The sequence below is a fragment of the Callorhinus ursinus genome, unplaced genomic scaffold (assembly GCF_003265705.2).
Source record: "Callorhinus ursinus isolate GAN/ISIS: 27379988/994484 unplaced genomic scaffold, GSC_fseal_2.0 scaffold1, whole genome shotgun sequence".
Lineage (NCBI taxonomy): Eukaryota > Metazoa > Chordata > Mammalia > Carnivora > Otariidae > Callorhinus > Callorhinus ursinus.
In genome coordinates this window covers 70,459,662-70,479,684 of record NW_027397063.1, presented here as the reverse complement: position 1 = coordinate 70,479,684, position 20,023 = coordinate 70,459,662, and the positions used below count along the sequence as shown (strand labels likewise).

At 48.7% G+C, this 20,023-nt stretch overlaps 1 protein-coding gene across 4 annotated transcripts in view; it reads right to left on the bottom strand.

Annotated features, from left to right (window-relative positions):
- Window positions 1–1,758: 1,758 nt before the first annotated feature.
- The window catches only part of MASP1 (MBL associated serine protease 1), a 51,071-nt gene continuing 32,806 nt past the window's right edge, over window positions 1,759–20,023 (bottom strand). For 3 of the 4 annotated variants that reach the window (XM_073895853.1, XM_073895849.1, XM_073895856.1), the window contains 7 exons: window positions 19,635–19,831; window positions 18,009–18,156; window positions 16,566–16,684; window positions 15,552–15,630; window positions 9,162–9,299; window positions 8,258–8,332; window positions 1,759–4,265 (listed from right to left, as the gene is read on the bottom strand). In XM_073895853.1, the coding sequence (XP_073751954.1) occupies window positions 3,382–4,265; window positions 8,258–8,332; window positions 9,162–9,299; window positions 15,552–15,630; window positions 16,566–16,684; window positions 18,009–18,156; window positions 19,635–19,831 (1,640 nt within the window). In that variant the 3' untranslated portion in view covers window positions 1,759–3,381. Of the gene's footprint in view, window positions 4,266–8,257; window positions 8,333–9,161; window positions 9,300–9,925; window positions 13,108–15,551; window positions 15,631–16,565; window positions 16,685–18,008; window positions 18,157–19,634; window positions 19,832–20,023 lie in introns of those variants that run through there. The other variant, XM_073895859.1, reaches the window with a different exon arrangement.

Here is a 20,023-nt window from a genome sequence, read left to right as displayed (position 1 = left end):
GGAGGGGGAGGAGGAAGGAGGAGGGGGAGGGGGAGGAGGAAGCGGGGCGAGGGAGGGGGAGGGAGAGCTGGAGACTTTCAACACAGCAGGGGGCCTACTTCTTGGATCCTCTCAGAGGTGACAGCAGAGACTGGATGCTTATCCCTGGTGAATGTCCTGCCTGGAGACTGTCCTCTGGAGCGCCCTGTGGCATTGGCTCTCTTGACTACTTTATCCCTCCTCATGCTCCCTCCTTGGCTTCTGAAGCACTTCTCTTCCTGTGTTTCTGACCCCTTTTTGGTCTCTTTCTTGAGGTTTCTCTTCTCTCCATGCCTTCCATGCTGGGGTCCCCTTGACCAGTCCTTTGTCCACTCTTCTGCACACTCACGGTAGATAATACCAGTCTCCTTCCGTGGCACCCTACCACCTATCCTGTACCCTGATGGATTTCAGATCCGTGTCTCTGACCTGCCCTGGCCTCTGAGCCATTCCTTTCTTGCTATTCCTTCCTTACATCTCCAGCTGGATTGCTCATGACCTTCTTCCCTCTGACATTCCAAATGTCTGTTAACGCCCGCATAGACAGCATCCCAGTTGCCTCCATTTCCTTCAGCCCCGTATTCAAGCAGCCCCTAAGTTGGTAAAAAACCACTAGGAGAAGCAGAGAGTAATGTGTTTCCTCCATGCCATGTCACAGAGTGCTTTCCATGTAACCTGACGGTATCTCAGTATCTCAGTACGTCACAACATAAATATCTGGAGGTAATGGAAAAATCTGAAATTTTTAGTAGAATCCAAGACAGATAATCCTCAAGACCAGTTACATGTAAAACATCAAGCACAATTTAGGATTCTTTTAGCTCTCAATAGTATAAAAAACATGATGTTTTCATTATGATACAAACCCCAAAGGCAAACCATGGAGTGCATCCATGGAGAAGCCTCACTAACAGGTGAGCTGTACACCTGACCCCGCTCCATGCCTGCACCACTTCATAGGATTCTTATACACCAAGCCCTGCTGAATACACTACTTGGATGTTTTAAACTCCTCCCGCATCTTCATCTGCACCGGCTTAGCCCTAGGGCTGGTGGGTTTTCACCATCTCTCTCCAGAGTGCTTCCCCCCACTTCCCACACCCTGCTGCCCACCCTCAGTTCTGCCCATTCAGAATCCCCTGTGGATGAGACCCTGCATTTCTAACGAGCACTCCAAGTGATTCTGATATACTCCCACTTAGAGAATCACTTGTTATAGGACAGCACAAACATAGTATAGCCTTCGAGACTCCTTCCACTCTCCCGGATTCCCCATGCTCCCGCTCCACTCATGCACGCTTCCCTGCTTGATCTTCATCCACCCTGGCCCTTCTCTCCTGTCTCCTGGTGCATTCTTTGCAGCCTCTTTGCAAAGCTCTCCAGATCCCCTTCAGCCCTGTGACTCTCTCCTGCCTTTAAGCTCCCACAGTGCTGCAATCTCTCCTTCTCTTATGACCCTTGACACCTTTCACCTGTGTGAGACCTAGATGCATGAGACCCTGTCTTGCATGTTAGTTTGGACTCTTTGAAGTCAAGGACTTAATTGGCAGGCACTTCAGTGAAGCCGTGCACAGCCTAGAGGGACACATGTCCGTAACTGACTCCATTCCTCATTACCCCTTCTTGGATGAGGTCCAGATGACAAAAGTTGTACCTTTTCTGTAATGGGACAGATAGTAGCTTAACGAGGGGCCAGTCTCTCTTCAAAAAGCCAAAAATAAACAAGCGTCAACAATCATCAAACCCCAGAATGAAGGCTGTTGGTTATCCACAGGAAGTTTATTTCCACTTTAGGCCCCTGACAGGAGAAACAGAGTGCAGAGGTGCCTTGCAGAGTAGTGAAGCTTGTGATATAAAATATACAAAATATAGCACCCTCTACATGCACTGTTCATAGACATAGGAGTGTGTTTTCATGAACCGTTTGGAAAAGTGGACACTTCCTAATTGTTCTCTTGGAATCCCTCTCAGGGACTTCTCTGGCTGCCTCACTCTGATGGAGAAATCCCCGAAGAGCAAGCTCTGGGGAGAAGGAACACAATCAACCTTGTGAGGCTCAGGGAGAGGCTGCGGGTGATCAGAAGACTGAACGCTAGAGTTAGAAGGACCCTGAGGGGGATCTAATGTCTTCCTTTTACAGATGGGGAAACGGAGACCCACAAAGGAAAAGTGATTTGTGAGAGGTTAGACAGCCAGTGAGGGGCAGAGCTGACGCTAGAACCCAGCATTCTTGGTCTTATCTCTTTTCGCTGCCTTTCATGGGCAAGTCTCTGCTTCCCTTGTCTGGCTCCTGGAAGCCCAAGGAGCAGATCTCTGTGAACATCCGTGCCAGGTGGGCTCTCTGAAGAGCTCCGACTGTGGGCATGCCAGGAGATCTGGTGGGACCAAGGTACACCTAATGTCCTGAGCCCACTCCTTCTTCCATTTTCCTGCCCAGAAGCACACACAGCGGGGCACGGTGTGGGCCTTCTCTTTTTCCAGGCAATCCAGTTGAGTCTCTGTTCCTGGGACTGGGGCTTAGGTGGCCTTTTCAGTTGATATACTTCAGAGCTGGAAGTTTGCTTCATGCTTGCCTGGAATGGCAGGTGTGGGCACCTGTGTTGTCAGCTGGTACTGGAGAGTGACGTATGAGTCCAAATGATGTGTTCAGAATCAACAATGGAAGTTCTCAGGGATGGGGAGCCTCCCGTTGATATTCTCCTCCCCCTAGTCACCACAAAGCTTTCCAGCTTTCTCTTTGTCCTTTAATAGAGAACACAGGGATAAGGCTTGGATTACAAGAAACTTTTGGGAGAGAAATCCAAGGGATGAAAGTAGCCCCAAGACATCACACTAGGGGACAGGGCCTTGGGGTTCTGGCCCCTGTCTCCTCAAGCCTGAGTGCTTTCCCCCTAAAAGGGACTAGACTTGTCTGTGCAGAGGGCCGATTTGAGAAAAACAGATGGACTCAGTGTTCGGCTCAACACAAGGGATGGTTTTCTAACAATCAGGTCCAAGCTCAGGCACACCAACAGTGGGACCAAAGGGTTTGATAAGTGAGTAGGAGTGCATAAGGCTACTGGGGTCAAGCCCTTCTGGAGAGGAGTGCTGGGATTAGCCAGAGGGCTAGCTCCCTCATTGTACTGCAGGGGAGAGTGAGGCCTACAGAAGGGAAGGGGCTTGCTCAGGGCCGTGGACCCAGGCCTCTTGCATATACCCTTTTCCTGTACCACACTGTTGCCTCTCAGAGCCCCGGGGGCTCTCTTGGGAGGATGGGAACAGAGCGTTCCATTCCATTTGGTCTGGTGAGTAACTTGGAGTGTGCCGTCGGAAGTGCGTGTACAGCTGGTGGAGGGCAGGCAGGCCCTGAGGACGTCAGTCAGCTCACCGTTCCACCTGGAGCTCTCCCAGACCTTGTGGGGAGCCCATCTGCTCCCATACCCAGTCCACATAGTTGGAGACCTTCGTGTAGACCCCATAGACCTGCTTGCTGCCACATTCTTCAGGGCCCCCCCAGGACACCAGGCCTTGGGCCACCCAGCGCTGGCTCAAGTCATCCAGAATGACAAAGGCCCCACCACTGTCTCCGAGGCATGTGTCTTTGCCACCCTCGTAGTAGCCGGCACAGAACATGTTCTCCGTGACGCTGTAGTTCCCCGACCGGGACTCATAGCTGGTTTTGCACTCTGCATACGGCACCACGGGTAACTTGACGTACTGCAGGACATCTGACAAGGTCCGCGTGCCACTGCTGATGATCTCATCCACTGTCACATTAGGATTGGAGATACCCCAGCCAGCTACCAAGCCCAGCATGTGGGGCTCTGGGCCTTCCGGCTCAGGAGTTGGCAGGCAGATGGGCATGACGTGGGGCCCCAGGGGCACAGGCTCCAGCAGCTGCACCAGAGCTATGTCATGGTTGTAGTTCTGGATGTTGAAGTCTGGGTGGAGCACCACTTGTGCCGCAGAGCTGTTGACAGCCCCTGATTTGTCCCGCACATCATGCAGGCCCAGGTAGACGGTGACATGCTCCTTGGAGACCGGGATTACTGTGTTGTCTCTTCGCTGGGAGCGCAGCACGTGGGCTGCTGTTAGGATCCAGGACTCAGAGAGCAGGGCCCCACTCCCAAACCACTTGTCGTTCGGCACCCTCGAGGTGTCCTCCACCACTATCAGGGCCTGCCACGGAAAGAGGCCAGGCTCAGCATTCCGGCCCCCGATGATTCTCTTGACCAGGTTTGGCAGTGAGCGGGAGGGCTGACCACACACTGTAAGGAGAAGGAGGGAATGGGGACAAGAAACAGGAACTGGTCAGATCAGCCACATGAAAAGAGCCACGGAAAGAAATTCACATCTCATCCACTGTAGATTATGCCACCATGGGACCCTACTCTACATTACAGGACCATGGTGGCCCGGGAGAGCTCTGCATGGGTGTGACCTTTGACCCAAGTCTTTCTAGTTGGCCTGTGTGTGGTCTGGCCCTTCTGTAGCCAGTGCCATCTATGGACCAGACCATTGCATGCATGGGCCTTCACCATCCTGAACCATTTCCAGCCAAGTTCACTTTGGCCTGGATATTCCAGAAGTGGCCCATGCTGTGGGCCATGATACTTAGAAAACTTCTGGAAACCATAGGTCATGGGCTTTGAGAGATGGAAGGAAACTAAAAGACTGTCTAGCAGGTCACAGTGAACACTGGACTGGGAGCCAAGATACCTGGGGCCTTCACCTGGCTTTTCTCTCCTATGTCCTGTGTGACCCTGGGTAGGTAAATTTGTCTCTCTGGACTTAAATTTTTGACCTGCTAAATGAGGCAGTTGGTCAATATGATCTCTGTGGATCTTTCAAATTCCAAATTCCCTCAATTTTTATTTCATGTTCCCTGGCCACCCCCATTCTATAGGCGAGTAAAACTCTCCAGATGTTAAGCAATTAGCCCAAGGTCACATGGCTATGAAGTTAACAGGGGCATTAGCAGAGGGCTTAACTAGATTCTAAGATCAAGGTCTTATCCTGTTTCCCACAGTGCCTCATTACATATACAAATCATGGTCATGGGCTCTATAACTTTTTCTTCTTTGGCCTAAAGGACTCATGCTCTGAATGCATGCCCGGGGCGTCCAGGGTTAGGGAAACGTGGCATAATCTACAAGCAATGATGCATAGGCCCTGCTCTGAGCCACCCATCATTGCACCCAGGAACCCTGTAGTACCTTCAGGGGAAGAAGAAAGGTCTGATCAAACTTCGTTCCACTGAGTTGTACCCCGAGCATGCACATGCACCACCAGCCTCCTGCAGCCAAACGCCTTTGGCCCATGAGCAGGGGGTCTTCAGTACCACTCCACCGCTGGCCAAGAACAAGCTCACATGAGCCTTCCCAGCAGGGTTCTTAGGCCTAGGAGGTAAGCCTGGTGTGAGTATGGGCTTCTTCCTGGTTGCAAATAGCCAGGCTACACTCTTTGGTCCTGGATACTTTCAATGATCCTTTAAAGACCAAGGAACATTTGAGTTTTCTTGGCAACTTTGGGAGGTCAGGTTTTCAGCAATTTCATGCTTTTCAGATGTTCTTCTTCCTGATGCCAAAGGCTTCTTACATGATCCTTATGCACCCTGTCATTCCCACCAGGCTAGATGTGAGCTGGCCTTTGCTAACTTTCTGTGGCCTGGTCTTCCAGAGTGGAAGGCCAGACTCTTAGTTGCAAGCCGCAGCCTATGGGGTGACATCTCAAGGCGATCTGTGACTGGCCCTGCACAATAGCTCATTTAGTGCTGAAAGGCCCTCATCTGGTGAGGGCTGGGCCCGTGGCTGAGTCCATGTTTACAACAAAGCCAGCACTGAATGGTGCCTTTTGCCAATGTCAGGGCTGGGGAAGCTTGGAGAACCACTAATTTACAGATGCAGAAATCGAGGTTCAGAGAAGACAAGTGACATACTCAAAGTCATTAGTGACAGAGCCAGAAGAAGAGCCCATTTCTTCTAACTCTTGCTTCATTTTCTCCACTAGAGTCTGTTTTTCTTCTTGATATGCTTTTGTCCTTTCAAGAGGTTGAATGATGCAACGAGCTTTGAGAAAGCTCATTGAAATGAGGCCATTCTTCTTGGCTGCTACCATTCTCCATCCAGTCTTTCCTGGAACAAAGGTGTCTTCTTGAAAACCTAGAGCTTCAGCTGTGCTGAAGCCAGATTCGGGCTCTAGAGCACTGGAGGTACTGAGGGAGGGTCCTTAAAACAAAAATGTGATATTCTAGAATTCTGGGTCCATGAGGATGGCATGAAACACAATCAGAGTCGAGAACGTCCCAGCATTGCTTGTGCTTATATGAAAGTCTTCGCTTCACCTTCCAGCTCTGCCCCTAACTCTGTGGGTAGCCTTGGGCAAATCATTACACCTCACTGCTCCTCAGTTTTCTCACATGTAAAATGAAGGGCAAATAATATTTGCTTAATAAGGTTCCCTGGAAAGGTGGATATTATGATGCTAGATAAAATGGCTTTCTCCTTTCTGGCTTGCTTCTGTGTTCAATTTTGATGTTTTAGGAAGAAAGAATTTAGAAATCTCTGGCATGGTCCAATGGTGAACCATGGTTCTTCCCAATACCAGGTATTAAAAGAATTTCATGACTCCCTGTATCTAAGATGCTTTGTATAAATATAGAGGATGATGACCGTTAAGGGTCATAGAATGTTATGGATCACCTTGTCCTGCTCCCTCACTTCTGAGGTATGGAATCCTAGCCTCAGAGAGGTGAGATTACTTATCAAAGATCACAATAAGAAAATGATAGCACCAGGACTAGGACCCAAACCCCTGACTCCCAGCTCAATGCCTCTTCCCCTTCCAGAGGTTGCAACATGGCTGCCCAGGACGAAATTTGCCTGAAATGCTTTTTCCTTTGGCCCACATGGTATTTTAGCAAAATGGGAATTAGATTTTTCAGTTTGCCACAGCTCCACCATCCCCTATCTTTTCTGAGGGTTCACCAACTGTGCCCTTGAGTATGCTCCAGACTAAGCCTAAATGAGATGATAGGAATCAGCAGAGTATGAGTGGGTTGACCTTTCCTCTGCTCCACCTCCTCCAAGTTCTTTCTTGGGCATAAAGCCCTCCCAAGTGAAGTCTTCCTAACCAGTGCTCACCCCTGCACTCCCAGACTACCACACGCAGTGAATTCCTCCTTCTCTAGGATCTCATAGCCACTGTGATGGCCAACATGGAATGCTAACATTTTCTTTGTTTTTTAAGGACAATGGCAGACAACTCCATAGTCTTTCCATTTTAACATCTAAATCTAACATCTAGAAGCTTACTGAGTGGATATTGATGGTTACTAAAATGTACCATTCAGATAATACACTTAGTTTTCCCAACACTCTAATTCATAAAATACAAATGCCACCCGACATTTAACTACACGGCAAAGCTCCTGCTTTGCTGCTTTTCCAGCGAACATGCAGATGGGATCAGCATCGATCCCCAGTGCTGCTCTGAATGGTTGTGTCTTTCAATTAATTCTGCTTGATTAATTAAATCAATTGTGCTATTCTTGCTTTTATTACAAGTATAAATTTCTGTGCCTGGACTATTAATTTTTTTTTTTGGTGTGGATTATTTGTTTCACCCTACAGTGTGCATTTGAGGCTATAATTTCCTAGTAAGTCGATTTGAATGTAAGTGTGCCCTATGATTGCAATGCAAATCACCCATACTTTTAAGGCTAAAGCAAATATCTACAAAATCTCCCCCAAATCTCTATGCATAGTGACACTTTCTATTACCACAAAATTCTTTTATCATTTTAAAGTGGGGTCAGTAGGTGAGCCATAGAGTCGTAGCAGTCAGTAAGACTTGAACAGGTTGCTCTTTGGAAGAACTTCTTACTCTGTCCTATACTTGTTATTTGTCTTACGTTGCTCATCTCCTCTACAGCACAGTGAGTGCTTGAGGACAGGATGCCCACATTCCTGATTTCCCTGGTGCACAGCTGGTGCACACACAAACTGTTGGAGGGATAGCCTGGTGGGAAGGGAGCAGAACTGCAGAGAAAGGAGACAGGAAGGCTCTTGGTGTGATAGCACAGGCTGAATATAGAAGCTGGTTGGTTTGCAAAGGTGTGAGGCTGGGCTTCTGTATCCTTGGCTCTCTGAGGTATCTTTTAACAAAGAACCAAAGCATCATGGTCCCCATCCCCACTCCATCAACAGCCAGAGCACCTTGGATGGGAGACCTGGAGGCAGAGGACTTGAGAGTCAGGTACCTGGCAGGCATGTGGGCTGGCTTCTCCCCAGTACTTCATTCATCCAGACTCCTTGGGCAGAACAGGTATATATACCTGGGTGAGTGAAAAAAGGTGGGAGAAGAGGGAGAAAGGGTTGATTTGTAGCACGTAGAAAATAGATGTGGGTTCTTAATTCTATGGTGGATGACTGCACGTCTTCCAAATGGTCTCTCTGATGCCATTCTCTTTAAGCCAGTCCTCCCTGAAACCTGAAGGATCTTCCTAAAATGGGTATCTATGCTTTCCCTCTGCTCAGAATCACCAATGGCTCCCCACTGCCCTCAAAAACAAACAGCACACTCTTCAGCAGGGTGCCTGAAGCTCTGCACAATCAGACTTCTGCCTGGGGGCAGGGTGCTCCTCCCTCTGCCCCCGCACCCCCAGCAGGCACTTCCTCCCCCTCAGGCACCAGGTCCCCCAGAGTTCTCTGTGGCACGCTTGCCTTCTCTCCTTTCCCCACTTAATAAACTTTTTAAGAAACCACACTAGTGTCTACCATCTTGTCTGAGTCTTACATTAGTTCTGTGAATTATACCGCTGCTCCCCTCTTGGAAAGTGAGGACTTGGAAGTTTAGAGAAATTGGAAGAATTTTCTTAGTACCAGTCTGTGGTGGAGGCAGAACTGCAGGGCTTTGCCATCTCGCTGAGGGTTCGTTCTCTGCCAGGGGCTCTGGGTGTGCATGTGAGGGTACTGGGATACCCTGTGGCCTAACCCCTGGGACATCAGCCTGAGGCAGGGAGAGGTGAGGCATGCCCCCTAATGTTTCTCCTCCCAATTCCTCCCAAACTTCAGCCAGTGGTCTGGCTGCTGCAGCCCCCAGTCCAACCCTGAGACCCAAATGGTGTGAGGCGGGAATGCGCTGGTTTAGCACGGACGCCTCACCTGTGATATTGTGGAGCATCTTATAGTACGGCTGTTGGCAGGAGTACTGGATCTCAGATTTATATGTGGTAAGGTTGTTCCTGGTGGAGAAGGTGATCAGCCCATGTTTCAGCTCTGCTGGGGCTCCACAGTCTGCAACTGAGAAAAGAGAGTGACACCCCCAATTAACCTTTGCTCTTCTACTTGGGGCCATATGGTGGGTCTGTCTCACAGAGATGTGCAGGTTGTGCACCGCACACACCTGCAGAGAGCAACGCTATAGTCTATGAGGATGGTACAGGGCCTGTGCCTTCTGGATGGTCTGCCTTGGGGTGGTGCTGCTTTGGGGGTCTCTCCCATCCACTGTGGCACTACCGTGTGGCCAACTCACCTGGCCTGGTGTCAACTCCAGGGCAGGGGCAGGACTCCTGAGATTTAAGCAGACCCCAGACTTTCCCCCACATAGCCCTTCCCTTGACTTCCGTTCTATTACGCAATCCTCTTAGTCACTGCTGCCCAAGCACGAGGCCTCTAGCTCAGCGAAAAAACTCTGGCTGACACAAACAGAAGAATCTTCAGTTCTTCCTGACCGAGCACATGCTGAGTAAGAGCAGTTAATGTGCTCACATGGGTGCTTGGCATACAAAAACCGAAATCAAACAGAAAGAAAGCAGCTCCTGCATGAGTACAGGACCCCACCCTGCTGGCTCTCCATAGGCATCTTGCTTGGTCACCGAAGGCAGGAGGTGAGATCCGGGGTAGACTAAGTTCTCATTGTTCACCTGCTTATGTTCTCCAATTGCTGGGGGCTGGATGTTGGCCCTCGCTGTAGGATGCCTGCTCCTCAGAGGTGGTCTTAGGGGCATTGTCAGCACAGAGTCCAGCATGAGTCCGTCAGAAGCCAAGTCACAGGCTGAGGCCCCAGTTTGTCAGGGCCTCTTCGGGAGCTTCCTTTAGGGAGTGGTGTTCACTTCTAAGGACATCTTCATCTTAGGTCTAACAGGCTATGCCAGAATTGGAGAATCACAGAAGAATCATGGAACTTTGTAGTTGATAAGGAACCCCAAGGCAGACAATCCAGAATATCATTTTAACTTTACAGATGAGCTCAGAGAGGAGACTTGGCTGGCCTAAGATCACACAGCGAGTTACAATCAGAAAACTAGACCTGACTTTAAACCCAGTGTTCTTTTAAGAAACCCAACTGAACAGTTCTTAAGGAGCTCTTTTCTACTTAAAATGGCTTAAAATCAATATTAACTGGGTAATTAGCTATTAATTAGCTATTAATCTCCTGGTTATTTCAGAGGACAGCATTCCAAAAAGAAGAATTTCCAGTTTCCCCGCTCCTTGGGACACAGAAAGAGGGCAATTTGCCCTTGAGATGTTACCCAGAAATTGTAGTTTTTAAATTTAGAACTCTAAATTCATCATTTTGATTGAATAAAGAGTTACCTAATCTAAAACAGAGGTGACTCCAAGGCCCTGCATTGTGGAGGAGGGGTGAAGGCTAAGAGAGCAAAACAGGTGCCTCCTACCCACAAGGAAGGCAAAAGCCGAGAGAGCTGGTTAATCTTTGGTCTTGACCTCTAATCCCCTTGGACAAATCATTCCCGTTCGTTTTGATCACCCAGAAATGGAGACACTCTTCCACACTGTGTGAGTGAGAGTCAGCACTAGGACCACGAGAGGCGATAATAGCTATTATTTAAAGCCATAACACAGTTTTAAATGTATTTTCTTGCTGAGTCTCAAAGCAGATTTTTCTTCCTTTTTTAGGAAATGCCATTGACTGGTGCCTGGATCTTGGTATTACTCTCGTCTCTCCTAACGTTGGCCTAGGAGTTCATTTTGCCTAGAGTATTCTCCGAACCTAATACCTAGTTCCAGGGGGAGGAATTGCAGTGTTGGCCTTGGACACGGCTAGCTGGTCAGGCTATTGAGAGCCTGTTACTTGGCCAGCAAGGGTGGGGAGTCATTTCCTGAGTTGAGGGCCTGCTTTCCTATCACTCCAGAGAAGTAACTTTGCTGGCCCTACAGCCAGATAGAGGTGAGAAGTAGTATAAAATAGAGGGTCGCTTCAGCTTGGCTATGGTGAGTGGGGGGTGGTATGCTTCTACTCCCAAGTCTACTGTGGCAGGTGAACGGCCATGTCTCTCTGGGACCTGGGGATGACTTCCCTTTCCAAGGGGCCTTGAGCCCTGGCACAATCAAAGATGCTACACCCAGAGGCCGCTTCCTCAGCTGGTCTTGCTTCTTTGCTTTAGGAAGGGTCTCACCCTTTCCCTAACGTTCCCTCTGGCCACTTCCACACCTTGGAATCAAAATGTCCTCCATGTTTCTATTCCCTTGGCCTCCCTTTCTCCTCATTCCCTGGGATGGGATATACCACCCCACACTCTGTCTCTGCTGTCATCTCTGGCTGACATTTATTTTCCTTCAGACACATCTTTCTTGACCCGCCGTCCTGAGTGTGCTCTGCCACAATCTGGGGCTTCCTGGAGAACGACGCCCCATGAGCTCCCCTCGGCCCTCCGGCCTCAGGGACGGCCCCCTACCCCAGCACCTCTTCGTCCCAGTCCTCGGTGCACCTGAGCTCCAGCATCACACAGCCCTACACTGTGCCGCTCCCTCACCTGCTTTCCCCACACCAGAACCCCTGGGGTCCATGCTCTGGCCACCTCGAGGCCTTGATCAAACACTGCTTCTTCTTGAGAGTCTTTTTGCAGTCTTCTAATTGGATAGGGCTGCCTCCTCCTTTGTCCTTACAGAGGCCTCTATTCACACTCATCTCTCTGACGCATTTATCTTATGTTGCCCCGTATTGCCATTATTGGGGCCCATATCAAATCTTCTGCCTAAATTGGGATTCCCTCTGTCTCACTGAGTACAATATCTGTTACACTTTGGGGACATAACCATATTGATTGAACTGATGCTCATCTTTACTGACCACCTCCTCTCTGCTCTCAGGGGCACCCCTGCCCTTGGCTAGCACCACAATCTATGCACCTGCCATTGTCCACCCTCGCAGGGTTCTGACTGCATCAAGAGCCCATGTAATCACCACACAGACTGGGTAGTCACAGCGTAATGCGTGGCTTCTCTGATACGTCTATTCCGGTTTTGTTCAGGCTGAAGCAGAGGTTCCCACCGCCACTACAGAGCCCTTTATCGTGGGACCCAGTGATGTCCCACGGCACCAAAGCTGAGGACTGCTGCTTTTGAGGGTGAGACCTCTTTTTGAAACCTTTAATCAGTGAGTTTTCAGAAATGCAAGATTTGTAAGCCCCGGCCCAGAGGAAAGAACCTCTGATAATGCACTTTCAGCTCCGGGTTAGGTGCAGGTGGAATAGAAACTTTCATGGATGAGGCTATGTCTAGGTTTCCTACAAAACCTACGCTCTATGAGTTATTGTTAGTTTCACCTACTCCTGGTTGTTAGAAAGTAGCAACAGATAAAAATATTAAAGTCATCAAGTCACAGGCCTTCTGGCTCATTTCAGCTTCAAGTGTGGAGTGGATTAGGAACCAGGGCCCACTTGACCTGGTCAGCCTAGGGGCATGTGGTTGTATATGAAATCGTGGGTCTCTAGGACCAAAGTCATCTGTCCTTTGAGAAGAGTACTGTCCACTTGGAAGTGCTAAAAAAAAAAAAAAAAAAAATCCCCCTCGTCCTCTCATTATTTTCCAGCGTACTGATTGAATGATGAGTGAGCCCTCCAGTGGAGAATTGTCCTTTACACAGCAGTTTCAACTGCTTGACTGTGTTGCCTGGTTCAGCATCCACACTAATCCGCACAGAAATTGGAAATGGAGTGTTGGCGGGGTGGGGAGGGGTGCAGTAGTCTGGGGCCCCAGGGTCTTGTGAGTGGTCCATTCCTGGATGTCTGCACTCTGTGGGGTCCCGTCATTCACTCTGTCTCTTGCTCTGACCCGAGTTCGTTCTCCTCATCCATTTCGGTTTCTGCCACCAGGGTGAAGATCAAAGAAGGGTCAGGAGGTGCAGGGAAAGGAAGCAGAGAGAAGAAGAGAGAGAGAGAAAAAGAAGAGAAAGAGAAAAATTAGCAAGCAAAGCAGAAACAGTTCATGCAGGAAATACAGAAATCGCTCCACTAGACTAAGAATGCAGTTGAGGTACAGCCGGTGTGGGTGGCAGTTTGGGATTGTGGAATTTGTACCATTCTGAGAATTTGCACAGTCATAAATCCTGGCTCATGAGGATTACAGCATTCTGCCCCTGGAGCAAGCTTTGTATTCATCTGGTCCAAACCTTCATTTGACACGCGGCATTCAGGGTGGAGCAGGACTTGTCTTGGGTCACCGTGGCAAGGTGGAGGCAGGGTCGGGACAACAACCCACAATTTCCACTTCCTATTCCAGTGCAAGTTACTTCAACACACATGCACACTTCCTGTCTGTGCCCCACCTCTTTCCCACAATCCCCAGGGACTTGAAATTTCTCAGTCTTGCTCATCTTTGCACCTCCCTTAGGACCCAGCCCATGCCTGGGGCAGAGAGATGCTTAGTAAGAACCTGCTCAGTGAATGAGCAGAGCCACCAGGAATGTCTGAATGGGGATTCTAATAATCGTAATTGGGGCTATCCTGGAAGAACTAGGTCATATCCAGGAGAAAAAAAAAAAAATTCCTCTTTCCTTTAGTACAAAATGACAGGCATTCTTTTGTATACTAACATAAGTTGCATAAAATGGTACCATCAAATACAGTAGTGTGTTACTCTTATCAGCTCTTCTGTTACAATAAAAAAAAGTGTGCATGCTTTATTAGGGGAAAAATTATTATTAGAGTTTTCTACCTTCCAAAAGCATGAACGAGAGAAACCAGCCCTCTGCCTAATGAGGAGGTTTGGTGTGGGGGGGTGGGTGGAGAAAGAAGCTTTTATTGGGCTTTCACTTATTCCTGGTTGGTCCACAGGTATGATATGTACGGTAACTCAATTGTTCCTTCGAAGAATGAAGAATGCGGGAAACTGAGGCCAAAAGTCCGAGTACATTGCTTGGGAACATTCAGCTGGTTGAGTCTGGATTTGATCCAGAACTTCCTGACTTTAAAAATACCCTGTCCTCCCTTCCTCCTGCAGAATGCCCCCTTGCTTTGCCCCGCACAGTGCTTCCCGCAGAACTCAGTCGCAGCACTACACATGAGCCACACGTTGGATGAGGTGGTGGATGTGTCTCCTAGCATTTGAGGTCCTCAGTGTCTGGACCTTGTCTTTTCTATCTGAATTCCCTATAGGCATCCAGGAAATGTTTGTTGAAGCCATAAGATGCCCCCCTTTCCCACACGGTGCTCTGACTGCAGCCACATCATCATGTTAAAAAAGAAAAATTAAAAAGCAAGAATTTTCTCCAAAATTCTGCCTGGGATTTGCCTCAAAAGAGTTCACGCTGACAGTGTCCCCCCTGTGACTGTGGGAGTCAATCTGTCTGCTTATGGAATTTGAGGCTTTTAGAAGAAGGGACAAGGACACCACTCCACAGTTCATATGTAGTCATGAAACGGGGCTGGGCGGGACCAACCCTAACTCTTGAGTTCTCACCTCTCCATCCTAAAGCCAGTCCTCCCCTTTCCTCTTCTCTTCCTTCCCTTCCCATCACCACACCTCCCTTCCTCACTGCTGCCATAATGAATTTCCTAAAACTGGTCGTTACAAGTCTGGAACCAGAACTACCTGGAGAAGGGAACAGGGTGGTGGCTGGTAATCTATATTTTTACAATGCTCACTAAGGGATTTATATGGACTACATTATTTGAGAGACACCTCTATATATTCTAGAGTATTGAAGCTAGTTCAAGTTTTTATTTTACATTTGAGGTGAAGGATCTTGTCCATGGTCGCAGGGTGGGTCGGGAGCAGAGCCAAGGCAAGAACTCTGGGTCTCAAGAGCCCCTGCGGAGCTGTGTCCCCTGCTTTACACAGACCCACTGCACTGACCTCACAGTGGGAGGGCCTTGAATCCTGAGCTGTTCCAGAAACCTTAGTGGGTTATGGCTGATGGCCACATGGAGACTGGCAAGGTCACTGAGCTCTGGGCACTGGTGCTGAAATAGTTTCCTGAATTAGCAATTGCCAGAGCTGGTTTCAAACCTGGGGACAAGCTACTCATTCCTTTAGCAAGTCTGGCAACCTGTCCGTGGACAGAGGTGAAATTAGCATGTAGGAAGTAAACTGGGACCAACAAAAAGTTTCTTTTGGAACCTTGATGTCTTCTTGCTCAAAGAAACATTAAGAGCCTTTTGGTCCAGCCCTCATGTGTTTACTGAATTCCTGCCCGCACCCCTCTTTGAGCGCACCTGTCAGGTTTTCACCCTTGTGTGGTCTCTGGTTGGAACCCACGAGTGCTAGGGAGCTCCTTATCCTTATCATAGACCAATTTTGCTTTCTTACTTTTACAGGTGGGAATCCTGTTACTCCACGTCCCATCCTTCAGACACTCGATCTGGAATGTATCCATCTCCACATTATCCTAGGAAGAAACGTGAAGAAGTTATGGCAAGAAGGAGAAGGGGTGGGCTCGGTGGTTGTCTCCCAGTATAACCAGCTCAAATTCCAAACCGGTTGTCCTTGACTGAGATTTTCCAACCATGGGCCTCCAAGGTCAAGCTTGATAAGAAAAAAAGAGATTCATAGTCCCCATTCCTACTCTGGAGAGGGGCAAGGACTGTGTGGAAGAAAGGGCTTGGACAACCGTCTGGGAGGGGAACCCGGTACCCCTGACTCCCCTTCTAGAGTAGTGCCTCTCAAATATGAGTAGGCATCAGGACCTTTTGCAGACTCCTGGGCCCCACCCCCAGAGTTTCTGATTCAGTGGGTCCGGCTTGGAGAGCATGGTTTGCATTTCTAATAAGTGATGTGATGCTGTGGTGGGGACCCCACGTGGAGGCCCATTCCTTGAGAGGCTTCCTCTAGTTTGGCTCACACTGGACTCACCTGGGTAACATAACAGAAAAACCAATCATCGCCCCCGCCCCAGAGATTCTGCTTTAATTCATCTCAAGTGAGGGGCCTGGGAGGTGATTTTGTATTATTTTTAAGTTAGCCGGGTGACTCCTAGGAGAGTGAGCAATGTCTATCTGCCACCTCTAAAATCTCCACTTCCTGTCCCAGTTTCCCCCAGTAAGCCTGATTGATGAACTCTGTTAAGGTTGTTTGTCCTTTGTCCTTTGTTTTTGAAATTCAAATCAGCCCAAGACTTCTGTGCCATTTCCAGATGTGAAAATCTGGGACGCACGCTTTGGATTTTCAGAGGACTGGAATTTCCGGAACACGTTGGAAGTTTATGGGGTAGTTAGCGAATACTGTGGTGGGGCCATGACCAGTCCTGGAAGCCCATCTGCCTTGGGAGGCACTGGAGCATTTCTCTGGCCTGGTGGCTCTTCCTCCCCCAGCAGCACCCTGTACCTTCAGCACTTTGTAGCCTGTGTCACAGCTGATGAGCACCTGGTCTTTGAAGGAATACGTGGTTTGCAGGGGCTCAATTTTCCCGTGGACAGGAGGCTCTGGCTCTGGGCACTCGTTCCCTGATGGGAGCAATGACAGGACGGTGGGCAAGAAAACAAGGAAAAGTCTGCAGCAGGCAGCCAGCCCCCGCAGTGCAAGGTGTGGTGCAGGGGAAACCCACAGACCTGGGTGCTGGGGGCCTGCACCTTCTAGGCCCTAAAGACTTAGTCTGGAACCTCGAGCAGGAGACTTTCCAACTGGGACCTCTAGTTCCTCTTCTGTAAAATGAGGTGTTTGGCCAAATGATTTCATCACGACTCAGGGTTCAGCAGCATATTAAATGTCATTGAGTGCAACCCTTGTCTGAGACTGCCTTTACAACATCTTCTATAGTAGACATCAAACACCTATTTGCATTCCTATAGTGACAGGGAGCTCAATACCTCCCAAACCTGTACCTTTCTTACTGGACTCCTCAGGAACGGTGTTTTCCTATTCAACTAAAATCTATATCCTTGTAATTTGCTCTCATGGGGCAGAGTTTGTCTTCTTGGGCTCCTCAGGATGACTGTAATCACTCTTTCTCCCCAAGACGATTCTTAAAAGTGTTAGAGAGACTGTGACCATATGCCTCTGAGCTCTCCCTTCCAAAGGCCACGTTGGACAGGATTCCCGGGCTGAGTCTATCCCTGACATTTTTTTTCCTGGACAAACTCTCTGTTAATAGTCTCTTCATTCCTTTCCCTAGAACTTGGTGCCAATGTGATAATGCAGGCAAGGCCAGGATATCAGACCAGGATCTATAAGCTGCATTAGCCACGCCCAGCACCCTCTTCTTCCGAGGCTTACTGCAGACTCCTGGGGCAAATGACTCTATCAGGGTTTGGGGCAGGACTGGCTGCCTTGGGGGTACTGGGGAATGAGGCCTGTGAATGCTGCCAGTCCGGGACCACAGGACTCAAACCGCCATGATGAAACATTATGAGCTACGGGCCCACACTCAAATTCTTGCCCCAGGCTTGGAGAGGGCTGGGTTGGGAGGATTCTCTCCAGGCCCAATGAATCAGAGTGAGTGAGAGTAGAATTCAGGAAATAAGGTGGGTTTGTTCGTTTGTTTGTTGTTTTTTAAATCTTCTTATGTGATTCGGAAGTGTAGTAAGTTTGAAAACTATGTCTAGTCTAAACCCACCATTATTGCTGCCCTTGTGCCCCTTTTAGGGATGGGAAACTGAGTCAGGAGAGAGAATGTACCTGGTTCCACACTCCTCTGTAGCAGAGCTGGGGGGTCCTGCCACATCCCCAGAGGAGTCCCCAGGCCTGCCCTGCTCATCCCTCAGCCACTGCCACACAAGGGCTGAGCACAGTGACCAAGCATGACCCACGGAGAGAGAGAGGCCGTGTTACCTGTCGCCCTGTATGAGAGCCTCCAGCCCCGGTTCTCCCCTGAGTTGTCGCTGCGGAATAGGATCTGGACGCTGTGGCTCTGGGTATTGATGGGTTCTGGTGCTCTCTCTCCACAGAAGGGCCCCAAAACTTTTGGACCAGCTTTAATCTGTGAGGGGCAAGGTTGAGAGAAAGGGTCACATCTGAGCAGTGGTGGCAGCTGCTGGGGCCATCTCTATGCTGCACCCTGGGTTTCTGGAAGTCTCCATGTGAACCCATAGTATTCACTCATGTTTTTAGTGGGCGTTATCATTCACCAAACAGTTCCATTGCCACTCTCTCATTTAGAGATTACAATAGCCTTGGAAGTGGATGAGGCAGGCTAATAACCCTCTGCTCAAAGATGAACATTCTATGGCTCAGAAAGGGACAGAGCCCTGTCCAGGTGCATAGGATAGAAAAGGTCTCGCTCTCAAAGACCCTGCAGTCTAGTCGAGAATGGCAAGGATGGGGGGCTGGGACTGACAATAAATAATAAGCAAAATAATTACATGCTGTGGCAAGAATTATAAAAGTAAACAGGACGGTATATACATATAATATAAATATATGCTATATATTTATAATTTATGTAATAAAATCTAAGTAACCTATCTAATTTATTATTTATATAATAGATTACACTTTATTTATTTTTTAATAAAACTTTAAATAGGTGGTCACGAATGGCTTCTTTGAGGAGGTGACATTGGAACTGAGACATAAGGAAGAGGGGAGAATGCTTTCCAGGCAGAGAAAACAGCATATGTAAAGGTCAAGGTCAAAGGTGGGAAAGGGCTCAGCAAGTATTAACAACAGAAAGGAAGCCAGAGTGGCTGAAACAGAGGGAGTACCATAGCATGAGGTAGGAAAGACAGGCAAAGGGCCACATTGTGTTGAGCAATCAACATTTACTTCCAAGAGCAATCCTGAATTAATTTGGCTTTTATAAAGATCAGCCTCAGTGCCATGGAGAGCAGACTATGTAGGGCAAGGGTGGAAGCAAGAAAACCAGCTGGAAGCTTTGCAGCGGAGATAATGGGGTTTAGCCTGGGATGGAGTCAGTGGGGAATGGAGGGAAGGAAGTAGACACTATTAACTGATCTGGATTTCCTGACTCCCAGGGCCAGGTCCTCTAACTCTTTTTCTTTCCATCTCCAAGGACCAGGACTCCTGAACCTCACCTGGTGACTTCTACAATCCTGGGTGATATCTCCATCTTATCACCCTTATTGTGGATAGGGGAAAAAGTGAAGCCCCATTAGGTTAAATGCCTGGAGAAGGCTCACAGCAATGCTCCTGGGATACTGTGTGTGGTAGGCAGAATTCTAAGACGGTCCCTGTGACCTTCACCTTCCCTGTGACCATCACTTCATGATGATGTCAATTAACATGGCAAAAGGGATTTTACAGGTGGCCAAGGAGCTAGTGTCAATCAGGGAAGATCCCTAGGCTGGATCTGATTAAGCTGGTGATGCTATTTTAAGTAAGTAGATGCTATTTTGGGAAGATAGCAGCTTGGTCCCCTATCCTGGGAGAAGGTAGAGGGCCAAGAATATCAATTTTCCCAATTCAGCCAAGATTTCCCAGCATCCATTGTAGGCTTACCTTGATGTAGTCATAGGGGCAGGACACCTCGGGATGATCCTCAATGTCGAAAATGTCCTCGAACTGCAGGCTGACCATGAAACCCTCCTCTAGCTCTATCGTGTAGAAGCATTCTGAGCTCTTAGGATAAGGGTTGGGGAAGTCCGGGCTGGTGATCACGCCAGTCCTCTGGGTAAAGAGGTTGTCACTGCACTCCACTGTGGGAAACATACCAGAGCAAAGTGGCACATCACAACCATGGCCACAGCAACCCCTCCCTTATCTGCTACGGTACAATTTTTCCCACTGGTCCTGAGAGGCAATCAGGGAAGGCATCACTATCCCCATTTTACGGATGGGGAGACTGAAGTTCAGGGAGAAGTAATTTATCCAAGGTCACACACCTAGTA